The sequence below is a fragment of the Phoxinus phoxinus genome (assembly GCF_949152265.1).
Source record: "Phoxinus phoxinus genome assembly, chromosome: 16".
Lineage (NCBI taxonomy): Eukaryota > Metazoa > Chordata > Actinopteri > Cypriniformes > Leuciscidae > Phoxinus > Phoxinus phoxinus.
Window position 1 is genome coordinate 10100528 of NC_136891.1, and position 12721 is coordinate 10113248.

The 12721-nt window shown below is 40.0% G+C and overlaps 1 protein-coding gene across 1 annotated transcript in view; it reads left to right on the forward strand.

The window, feature by feature from the left end:
• Window positions 1–12721, forward strand: part of LOC307012694 (uncharacterized protein) — a 74685-nt gene that overhangs the window by 10848 nt on the left and 51116 nt on the right. Inside the window, exon 2 of the mRNA XM_079639639.1 lies at window positions 8474–8620. Within this exon, the coding sequence (XP_079495765.1) occupies window positions 8584–8620 (37 nt within the window). The 5' untranslated portion in view covers window positions 8474–8583. The remainder of the gene's footprint in view (window positions 1–8473; window positions 8621–12721) is intronic.

The following is a 12721-nucleotide window of genomic DNA, read 5'->3' on the forward strand; positions in this document are numbered from 1 at the left end:
CCAAGTGCCCACAACCACTACACACTGCACGTTCCGAGGTTTCTGTAAAAACGAAACTAACGAACGGTCAGTCAGTACACAAACACAGTGTCCCCGGTGTTATAAATGTGCCCGCCACCAAGCGCCCACGTTTATTCACAAGCATAACGAGCCCTACGGGACTCGTCCCGCGCGCTCTCTCTCGACACAGAGAGCCGAGCGCGCGCGGGATGCATACTGTGTTAAACATGCCCCCCGCCTCACACGCCACGGCGTCCATGTCACAGCACACGGTTGCTCTCGTGTCGCCGCCATTTCGCGACCAGGGCCCAGATTACATTCAACCCCTAGTCACACGTGCAGATGCATGGGAAAGACTTCCCGGGGTCTCAGAATGGGTGCTAGAGACTATAAAAAGAGGCTATTCGCTACAGTTTCATCGACGCCCTCCCCGTTTCACGGAGAAAGTCGAAACCACGGTGAAAACAGAAGTAGCACATCTACTTCGAGCCGAAATAGCGAAGCTATTGAGCAAAGGGGCCATAGAGCCTTTATCTCAAGCTCAGAGCGAAGGGGGTCTGTACAGCAGATATTTTCTGGTACCGAAAAAAGACGGGGGTCTCAGACCCATTTTAGATCTCAGGCATCTGAACAAAGCGCTGACAAAGCGAAAGTTCAGAATGCTCACGACCAGAGCTATCCTCGCGCAGATTCGCCGAGGAGACTGGTTTATGGCAATAGATCTGAAAGACGCGTATTTTCACATACAAATTGCGTCACGTCACAGGCGATTTTTGAGATTCGCCTTCGAGGGCCAGGCATATCAGTACACAGTCCTGCCATTCGGCCTGTCTCTAGCACCTCGTACATTTACAGTGTGCATGGACGCGGCGCTGGCACCCCTGAGACTCCGCGGCATTCGAATTCTGAATTATTTGGACGATTGGCTGATTCTAGCTCAATCACCTTCAGAACTCATCCGCCACAAGACCCTAATTCTCGATCACCTCGAGTGCTTAGGTCTGAGAGTCAATTGGGAGAAAAGTTCACTGTTTCCCAGTCAAAGGATCTCCTTTTTAGGACTGGAGCTGAACTCGCTGTCTATGACAGCTCGACTGTCATCACAACGCAGGAGAAATTCCCTGCGGATGGCGAAATCCTTCCGCAGCGGCCACATAGTGCCGCTCAAGAGATTTCAGAAAATGCTAGGCCTCATGGCCGCAGCATCGACAGCTCTACAGTTGGGCCTGCTGCGCATGCGCCCACTGCAGTTCTGGCTAAAAGCGCGTGTACCGCGCCGAGCATGGGTTCACGGTCGTTATCGCCTCAAGGTCAATCAGGAATGCGTTTCAGCCCTGACACCATGGAGAGCGTCAGACTGGTACCGGTCAGGTGTAAGCCTGGGGACTTCCTCGAGCCTGAAGGTGGTGTCCACGGACGCGTCCACCTCAGGCTGGGGGAGCACTGCTCGAAGGCAGACCGTTCTTTGGCCAATGGCAGAACGAGTCGAACTACCGCACATAAACTGCCTAGAAATGATGGCAGTGGACTTAGCGCTGAGGCGCTTCTGTCCTCGGATAAAGGGACACCACGTCCTAGTCCGTTCGGACAACACGTCCACTGCAAAAATGCTTTTCTTACTTAGTATTTTTGTTTTGTTTCCAGTCCAAATATCTAAAAATTATTAATTCAAGAAGCATTTACTAGAGAAGTAAAATGACATAATAAATTCTATTTTGTTTTAAGATAAAAAGAAAGTAATTTAAGTAATTTTTGCTTAAAACGAGCAAAATTATCTGCCAATGGGGTAAGCAAAAAAATCTTAATTCGAATGGAAAACAAGAAAAAAAATCTTAATTCGAATGGAAACCAAGAATTTTTTGCTTACCCCATTGGCAGATAATTTTGCTCGTTTTAAGCAAAAATTACTTAAATTACTTTCTTTTTATCTTAAAACAAAATAGAATTTCTTATGTCATTTTACTTCTCTAGTAAACGCTTCTTGGTTTAAGAATTTTTAGATATTTGGACTGGAAACAAAACAAAAATACTAACTAAGAAAGTATTTTTTGCAGTGTCGGTAGTAGCCTATATAAACCGCCAGGGTGGCGTGAGATCCCGAAACCTTTACAGGTTGACGGAACGCATACTGGTATGGGCCCAGCACAACCTGCGCTCGCTGAGAGCGATCCATGTGCCTGGTCGCCTGAATGTAGGACCAGACAGACTCTCACGGAACAATGTTCCGACAGGAGAATGGTCCCTACACACACAGACAGTGCGTCTGCTGTGGAAAAAGTTCGGCAGAGCGGAGATAGACCTGTTTGCAAACCAGGAAAACGCTCACTGCCCAGAATTCTTTTCAAAGAGCACGAACGCGCTGGCCAAAGTCTGGCCCCGCCGTCCGCTCTATGCTTTTCCCCCTGTCTCGCTCCTGCCCCAAGTGCTCGAGCGAATCAGGAAAAGCGGATGCTCAGTGCTTCTTGTCGCACCATACTGGACGAATCAACCACTGGTTCCCAGTCTTGATGCAGCTCAAGAGTACTGCTCCGTGGCCGATCCCAGTGAGGAGGGACCTTCTCTCGCAGGCCAGGGGCTCGATTTTGCATCCTCACCCAGAGCTATGGTCCCTTCATGTGTGGGCCATAAACGGGTACCCGCTAAACTCCCAAGAGGAGTGTTAGACACGATCGAGCAGGCTAGGGCCCCGTCTACTAGACGGCTCTACGCTTCCAAATGGTCGGTGTTCTCTGACTGGTGTTCAGACCAAGGTCTATCACCTCTTCAGTGCGGTGAAACGGAGGTTCTCTCCTTCCTGCAGGAGCTGTTGGATAAGGGTAGGACCCCATCCACGCTCAAAGTCTATGTGGCAGCCATATCAGCGTTCGTCAATCCGACGCTTGGCCATGCACTGGGCAGAAACGACCTGGTGGTACGTTTCCTTAGAGGAGCCAGAAGGTTAAATCCTCCAAGGCCTCCTTCAGTCCCCGTTTGGGACCTTTCTACAGTGTTAAACGCTATGAAAGGGGCCCCTTTCGAGCCTATTCACTCAGTTGACATGAAACATCTGTCTCTCAAGACCATGTTTCTTTTGGCTCTCGCTTCAGTGAAGCGTATGGGGGATCTGCAAGCGCTCTCAGTAAGAGCCTCTTGTATGGAGTTCGGGCCCAACGACTCTATAGTCGTGTTGAAACCGAAGCACGGGTATGTACCTAAGTCCCTCAACACACCGTTCAGGGCTCAGGTCATCTCCCTGTCGGCTCTGCCGGCCTCTGAGGACGGAAATAGCTTCCTTTGCCCGGTCAGGGCATTAAGAGCTTACGCGTCCCGCTCCGCTGTTTTTCGACAGACGGAGCAGCTCTTCGTTTCGTTCAGTGGGCGCTCTAAAGGACGTGCTGCGACGAAACAGAGCCTATCTCGATGGGTAGTGGATGCCATTGCGCTAGCCTACGCATCTAGAGGTTTGGAATGCCCCCTGGGCATCAGAGCACATTCTACGAGAGGCATGGCCTCGTCGTGGGCTTGGTATAGCGGAATCTCATTGCATGATATTTGTATGGCGGCAGGCTGGGCCTCCCCGTCTACATTTATAAGGTTCTATAACCTAGAGGTTCCTGCGTTGCAGGCTAAACTGCTCTCGGTCTAAGACCAGGTATAGTGTTCCTGCCCCGTACGGCGGCCCAGGTCACTAAATGTTTAAGCATCACTCACCGACAAATGTGTCCCATGAGCATGCTTTTACCCCCCCCCCCCCCATATATATCTATATTTACATATATATGTTATTATGCCCTTAGGGGCCCTATTATAAAGGGATGATGCTATCCTAGCCGCTCTCCCTGTATACTCTTGGTGTAGGCTCTGGCATGCCGGGGCGCGTGCGCGCGCCCTCGGGTGTCTGTGTCGGTCCAAGAGCACGCACGGCGTCTTACAGGGGTTCCCGCAGCGTCGATTCGACGCAGTAGGAGAGAACTCTACGTAAGAGAACGTACTCGGTTACTAACGTAACCTCGGTTCTCTCTAGGAGAGGGAACGAGTACTGCGTCTCATGCCGTGCGTGCCCACGCTGTGTCGCTTCTGTGACAAAAATCGGAGTGGAAGCAGCTATGCTTGGTATTTATAGACCTAGGCCACGCCTGTTTCGGCGGGAGATGACGCAGAAGGGCGCGAAGCGCCCTCATTGGTCAGCGTCACTGGCCTCGCATAGGCTGTGCTTTTCTGGCGGAGCAGCCAATGGGCGAGCGGTATTGCTCCGCCTAGGGTTGTATGCTACAGAAAAGCGTTTTACATATTACAAAATTAAGGATTAATTTTTGGGCTTCAATCTCGACAAAGAAATATCTTTCCCGCAGCGTCGATTCGACGCAGTACTCGTTCCCTCTCCTAGAGAGAACCGAGGTTACGTTAGTAACCGAGTACGTTTTATCCCTTTTATTAATTTAAGTTTTTCTGCTTTGATTTTCCTGCATTTTGCTACTGGATTGACAGACTGATTATGTGCTTGTTTTTGATTGCAAATAATTATATTAACAACACATTAATGTTCTTTTAAATTATACACAACAGGCTACAAAGGTCATTTAAAAAAAAAAAGTTTTTTTTATTACTTGGACTAATTGTCCGGCTCATCCTGCTTCTGTCTCTGTTTTTTTTTTTTTTTTTGGCAGTGCTGCCTTCTAAGTACATGATTGACATTGATGTCAGATTCTTTGACTTGTTCCTGGTGAACTACTTACGAGATCTCATCAGAAATATCAGCCTGCCTTTGACTCTGAGCAACAGCATAAATATCACAGATATCGACATGACTACTGGTGAGAGCAGAATGTTTCATCATGTCACATACTAAGATGAGTTCAGTATTAGGACAAATTGACAGTTTGAACACAGATTAATAAATCATATTCTATTACAGTGTGTGGGTTAAATGGAACACAATATGAGTGCAAGTGTGAGGAGCGTCATGTTTGGCCCAATGACACCTGCAGGGCCTATCATGAGTGTGATGAGATTGTGGGAGGCACTTGTGGATGTATTCAAGCTCTCCCTTCAGAGGGTCCGCTTTGCCAGAGAGGTGAGAAAACACATTAGATCACAAATGTACTGAGTGTAATTGTAGTAACATGACCAGTAGGATTTTACTCAGTGACACTTGACACGTTTTGGTGGTTTAGAAATCGTAAAAAAAATTCACTAGCTTCTCACTCCTTTTTTTCCCCAGACATCAATGAATGTGAAGATGCAGTGTCAGTTTGTGGTCAATACTCAGATTGTATCAACATCATTGGGAGTCACATGTGTTCATGCTGGAGTGGATTTAATACCTCCAATAAAGACAGTCCTGTGAGCCGCAACAACTCATGTCAGGGTGAGTATTATCAACTGATTTTGTTTTCTATTTTTATCTCATAAATTTGAGAGTACAGAGCTGTTGTATCTTTACAGTTTGTGTGATTACTGGTGTGAGTTTTAGCTGTTCCTGTTTGAGGAGTAACATCACCCATGTTTTTAGGTGTTTGTCTAATTTAAACCAGTAAAAAAAAATATAGTTTTGTTATTTCTCTTTTTTTTTTCTCCATAGATATAAATGAATGTCTGGTCAGTCCATCTGTATGTGGTCCATATTCCAACTGTACAAATGAAATAGGAAGTTACAATTGCTCATGTTTGGATAGATTCACTGCAACAAACTCAAATCTCACTATCAGCATCAATAACACATGTAGAGGTAAATCCTATAATCATGTTTATATATAGTCTAATTTTGGACCTAGTGTAGTTTTTTAGACTTAAATATGATAAAATCATATTTAACACTGTTTGTTGTTTAATTAACAATTGAAATTAATTAGGTTATTATTTTTTAACTGTTGCATACTACATTTTATTCGTCCTCTATTTATAGTTACAAAAACATAAGAAAACATAGATTTGAATTAAAGTGACATTCATATTTCAGTGTTCCTGATAACAATAATACCTTTTTCATATCGTCTTGTAATATAGATGTGAATGAATGTCTAAAGACATCAGAGTTCTGTGGTCCAAACTCTCGTTGCATCAACTCAATCGGGAGTTACAACTGTTCCTGCTTAATTGGGTTTACTGAAACAAATATGAATCAACCAGTCAGTACCAGTAACCCATGCAATGGTAAGCATGTAGAAAATATACTTCATCATGATGTATTTGATTACTATTGTAAGTAGATTTGACAGAAATATCAATTCAATCTATTATATGATTTATTGTGTGTTTCTGTAATTTCTGTTTTTATCCATGATAAAAGCTGCTTAAATACATAATCAAGTTGTTTAAAAAAAACTGTTACATGAAATCCTATTGGCCTGAAAAAATCATTGTCTGTTAATAATTTTCTTTTGTGAACTTTGATTATTGTATTTGTAGGTAAAAGGCATTTTCATGATTTCTTTTTTTAAATCTTTTTTTCTACAGTGACTCTACCTTTGACTGAATATCTGATTGAAATTCAGATCAATAGTGTGGATAGTCGCATCACTGATCAGCTGAGGACCCTTCTGATGTCTTTTAATTTGCCCTACATACTCAGTGACAGCACTAACATCACAGAAATCAACATAACTACTGGTACAACTCTGTCTCTGCTTTGTAATGTTAAATAGCTAAGATTAAACTCTGTACATCATGAATACTGACATAAATTATTTATTTTTTGGACTCTTCTTCTGCTTTTCAGTGTGTTCCTTGAACCAAACGCAGTATCAGTGTAAATGTGAGGGTCTGTTTGTTTGGCCAAATGACACGTGTCACTCATACGAGGCCTGTGATGTCATCACTGATGGATCATGTACATGTATCAATGGCCTTCCAGCGGATGGACAGTTCTGTCGAGGTGAGACACTGGCATCATTCTACGACAACATCAGTTTTATCCCTTTAATTAATTTCAGTTTTTCTGCTTTGATTTTCCTGCATTTTGCTACTGGATTGACAGACTGATTATGTGCTTGTTTTTGATTGCAAATAATTATATTAACAACACATTAATGTTCTTTTAAATTATACACAACAGGCTACAAAGGTCATTTAAAAAAAAAAAGTTTTTTTTATTACTTGGACTAATTGTCCGGCTCATCCTGCTTCTGTCTCTGTTTTTTTTTTTTTTTTTGGCAGTGCTGCCTTCTAAGTACATGATTGACATTGATGTCAGATTCTTTGACTTGTTCCTGGTGAACTACTTACGAGATCTCATCAGAAATATCAGCCTGCCTTTGACTCTGAGCAACAGCATAAATATCACAGATATCGACATGACTACTGGTGAGAGCAGAATGTTTCATCATGTCACATACTAAGATGAGTTCAGTATTAGGACAAATTGACAGTTTGAACACGGATGAATAAATCATATTCTATTACAGTGTGTGGGTTAAATGGAACACAATATGAGTGCAAGTGTGAGGAGCGTCATGTTTGGCCCAATGACACCTGCAGGGCCTATCATGAGTGTGATGAGATTGTGGGAGGCACTTGTGGATGTATTCAAGCTCTCCCTTCAGAGGGTCCGCTTTGCCAGAGAGGTGAGAAAACACATTAGATCACAAATGTACTGAGTGTAATTGTGGTAACATGACCAGTAGGATTTTACTCAGTGACACTTGACACGTTTTGGTGGTTTAGAAATCGTAAAAAAAATTCAATAGCTTCTCACTCCTTTTTTTCCCCAGACATCAATGAATGTGAAGATGCAGTGTCAGTTTGTGGTCAATACTCAGATTGTATCAACATCATTGGGAGTCACATGTGTTCATGCTGGAGTGGATTTAATACCTCCAATAAAGACAGTCCTGTGAGCCGCAACAACTCATGTCAGGGTGAGTATTATCAACTGATTTTGTTTTCTATTTTTATCACATAAATTTGAGAGTACAGAGCTGTTGTATCTTTACAGTTTGTGTGATTACTAGTGTGAGTTTTAGCTGTTCCTGTTTGAGGAGTAACATCACCCATGGTTTTAGGTGTTTGTCTAATTTAAACCAGTAAAAAAAAATATAGTTTTGTTATTTCTCTTTTTTTTTTCTCCATAGATATAAATGAATGTCTGGTCAGTCCATCTGTATGTGGTCCATATTCCAACTGTACAAATGAAATAGGAAGTTTCAATTGCTCATGTTTGGATAGATTCACTGCAACAAACTCAAATCTCACTATCAGCATCAATAACACATGTAGAGGTAAATCCTATAATCATGTTTATATATAGTCTAATTTTGGACCTAGTGTAGTTTTTTAGACTTAAATATGATAAAATCATATTTAACACTGTTTGTTGTTTAATTAACAATTGAAATTAATTAGGTTATTATTTTTTAACTGTTGCACACTACATTTTATTCGTCTTCTATTTATAGTTACAAAAACATAAGAAAACATAGATTTGAATTAAAGTGACATTCATATTTCAGTGTTCCTGATAACAATAATACCTTTTTCATATCGTCTTGTAATATAGATGTGAATGAATGTCTAAAGACATCAGAGTTCTGTGGTCCAAACTCTCGTTGCATCAACTCAATCGGGAGTTACAACTGTTCCTGCTTAATTGGGTTTACTGAAACAAATATGAATCAACCAGTCAGTACCAGTAACCCATGCAATGGTAAGCATGCAGGAAATATACTTCATCATGATGTATTTGATTAATATTGTAAGTAGATTTGACAGAAATATCAATTCAATCTATTATATGATTTATTGTGTGTTTCTGTAATTTCTGTTTTTATCCATGATAAAAGCTGCTTAAATACATAATCAAGTTGTTTAAAAAAAACTGTTACATGAAATCCTATTGGCCTGAAAAAATCATTGTCTGTTAATAATTTTCTTTTGTGAACTTTGATTATTGTATTTGTAGGTAAAAGGCATTTTCATGATTTCTTTTTTTAAATCTTTTTTTCTACAGTGACTCTACCTTTGACTGAATATCTGATTGAAATTCAGATCAATAGTGTGGATAGTCGCATCACTGATCAGCTGAGGACCCTTCTGATGTCTTTTAATTTGCCCTACATACTCAGTGACAGCACTAACATCACAGACATCAACATAACTACTGGTACAAGCTCTGTCTCTGCTTTGTAATGTTAAATAGCTAAGATTAAACTCTGTACATCATGAATACTGACATAAATTATTTATTTTTTGGACTCTTCTTCTGCTTTTCAGTGTGTTCCTTGAACCAAACGCAGTATCAGTGTAAATGTGAGGGTCTGTTTGTTTGGCCAAATGACACGTGTCACTCATACGAGGCCTGTGATGTCATCACTGGTGGATCATGTACATGTATCAATGGCCTTCCAGCGGATGGACAGTTCTGTCGAGGTGAGACACTGGCATCATTCTACGACAACATCAGTTTTATCCCTTTAATTAATTTCAGTTTTTCTGCTTTGATTTTCCTGCATTTTGCTACTGGATTGACAGACTGATTATGTGCTTGTTTTTGATTGCAAATAACTCTATTAACAACACATTAATGTTATTTTAGATTATAAACAACAGGCTACACTGGTCATTTAAAAAAAAAAAAGTTTTTTTTAAAAAGTTATTTTAAGAATTTAATTACTTGGACTAATTGTCCGGCTCATCCTGCTTCTGCGTTTTTTTTTTTGTTTTTTTGTTTTTTTGCAGTGCTGCCTTCTAAGTACATGATTGACATTGATGTGAGATTCTTTGACTTGTTCCTGGTGAATTTCTTACGGAATCTCATCAGAAATATCAGCCTGCCTTTGACTCTGAGCAACAGCATAAATATCACAGATATCGACATGACTACTGGTGAGAGCAGAATGTTTCATCATGTCACATACTAAGATGAGTTCAGTATTAGGACAAATTGACAGTTTGAACACGGATGAATAAATCCTATTCTATTACAGTGTGTGGGTTAAATGGAACACAATATGAGTGCAAGTGTGAGGAGCGTCATGTTTGGCCCAATGACACCTGCAGGGCCTATCATGAGTGTGATGAGATTGTGGGAGGCACTTGTGGATGTATTCAAGCTCTCCCTTCAGAGGGTCCACTTTGCCAGAGAGGTGAGAAAACACATTAGATCACAAATGTACTGAGTGTAATTGTGGTAACATGACCAGTAGGATTTTACTCAGTGACACTTGACACGTTTTGGTGGTTTAGAAATCGTAAAAAAAATTCAATAGCTTCTCACTCCTTTTTTTCCCCAGACATTAATGAATGTGAAGATGCAGTGTCAGTTTGTGGTCAATACTCAGATTGTATCAACATCATTGGGAGTCACATGTGTTCATGCTGGAGTGGATTTAATACCTCCAATAAAGACAGTCCTGTGAGCCGCAACAACTCATGTCAGGGTGAGTATTATCAACTGATTTTGTTTTCTATTTTCATCTCATAAATTTGAGAGTACAGAGCTGTTGTATCTTTACAGTTTGTGTGATTACTGGTGTGAGTTTTAGCTGTTCCTGTTTGAGGAGTAACATCACCCATGGTTTTAGGTGTTTGTCTAATTTAAACCAGTAAAAAAAATATAATTTTGTTATTTCTCTTTTTTTTTTCTCCATAGATATAAATGAATGTCTGGTCAGTCCATCTGTATGTGGTCCATATTCCAACTGTACAAATGAAATAGGAAGTTTCAATTGCTCATGTTTGGATAGATTCACTGTAACAAACTCAAATCTCACTATCAGCATCAATAACACATGTAGAGGTAAATCCTATAATCATGTTTATATATAGTCTAATTTTGGACCTAGTGTAGTTTTTTAGACTTAAATATGATAAAATCATATTTAACACTGTTTGTTGTTTAATTAACAATTGAAATTAATTAGGTTATTATTTTTTAACTGTTGCATACTACATTTTATTCGTCCTCTATTTATAGTTACAAAAACATAAGAAAACATAGATTTGAATTAAAGTGACATTCATATTTCAGTGTTCCTGATAACAATAATACCTTTTTCATATCGTCTTGTAATATAGATGTGAATGAATGTCTAAACACATCAGAGTTCTGTGGTCCAAACTCTCGTTGCATCAACTCAATCGGGAGTTACAACTGTTCCTGCTTAATTGGGTTTACTGAAACAAATATGAATCAACCAGTCAGTACCAGTAACCCATGCAATGGTAAGCATGTAGAAAATATACTTCATCATGATGTATTTGATTAATATTGTAAGTAGATTTGACAGAAATATCAATTCAATCTATTATATGATTTATTGTGTGTTTCTGTAATTTCTGTTTTTATCCATGATAAAAGCTGCTTAAATACATAATCAAGTTGTTTAAAAAAAACTGTTACATGAAATCCTATTGGCCTGAAAAAATCATTGTCTGTTAATAATTTTCTTTTGTGAACTTTGATTATTGTATTTGTAGGTAAAAGGCATTTTCATGATTTCTTTTTTTAAATCTTTTTTTCTACAGTGACTCTACCTTTGACTGAATATCTGATTGAAATTCAGATCAATAGTGTGGATAGTCGCATCACTGATCAGCTGAGGACCCTTCTGATGTCTTTTAATTTGCCCTACATACTCAGTGACAGAACTAACATCACAGAAATCAACATAACTACTGGTACAAGCTCTGTCTCTGCTTTGTAATGTTAAATAGCTAAGATTAAACTCTGTACATCATGAATACTGACATAAATTATTTATTTTTTGGACTCTTCTTCTGCTTTTCAGTGTGTTCCTTGAACCAAACGCAGTATCAGTGTAAATGTGAGGGTCTGTTTGTTTGGCCAAATGACACGTGTCACTCATACGAGGCCTGTGATGTCATCACTGATGGATCATGTACATGTATCAATGGCCTTCCAGCGGATGGACAGTTCTGTCGAGGTGAGACACTGGCATCATTCTACGACAACATCAGTTTTATCCCTTTAATAAATTTCAGTTTTTCTGCTTTGATTTTCCTGCATTTTGCTATTGGATTGACAGACTGATTATGTGCTTGTTTTTGATTGCAAATAACTCTATTAACAACACATTAATGTTATTTTAAATTATAAACAACAGGCTACACTGGTCATTTAAAAAAAAAAAAGTTTTTTTTTAAAAGTTATTTTAAGAATTGAATTACTTGGACTAATTGTCCGGCTCATCCTGCTTCTGCGGGTTTTTTTTTGTTTGTTTTTTTTGTTTGCAGTGCTGCCTTCTAAGTACATGATTGACATTGATGTCAGATTCTTTGACTTGTTCCTGGTGAATTTCTTACGGAATCTCATCAGAAATATCAGCCTGCCTTTGACTCTGAGCAACAGCATAAATATCACAGATATCGACATGACTACTGGTGAGAGCAGAATGTTTCATCATGTCACATACTAAGATGAGTTCAGTATTAGGACAAATTGACAGTTTGAACACGGATGAATAAATCCTATTCTATTACAGTGTGTGGGTTAAATGGAACACAATATGAGTGCAAGTGTGAGGAGCGTCATGTTTGGCCCAATGACACCTGCAGGGCCTATCATGAGTGTGATGAGATTGTGGGAGGCACTTGTGGATGTATTCAAGCTCTCCCTTCAGAGGGTCCACTTTGCCAGAGAGGTGAGAAAACACATTAGATCACAAATGTACTGATTGTAATTGTGGTAACATGACCAGTAGGATTTTACTCAGTGACACTTGACACGTTTTGGTGGTTTAGAAATCGTAAAAAAAATTCAATAGCTTCTCACTCCTTTTTTTCCCCA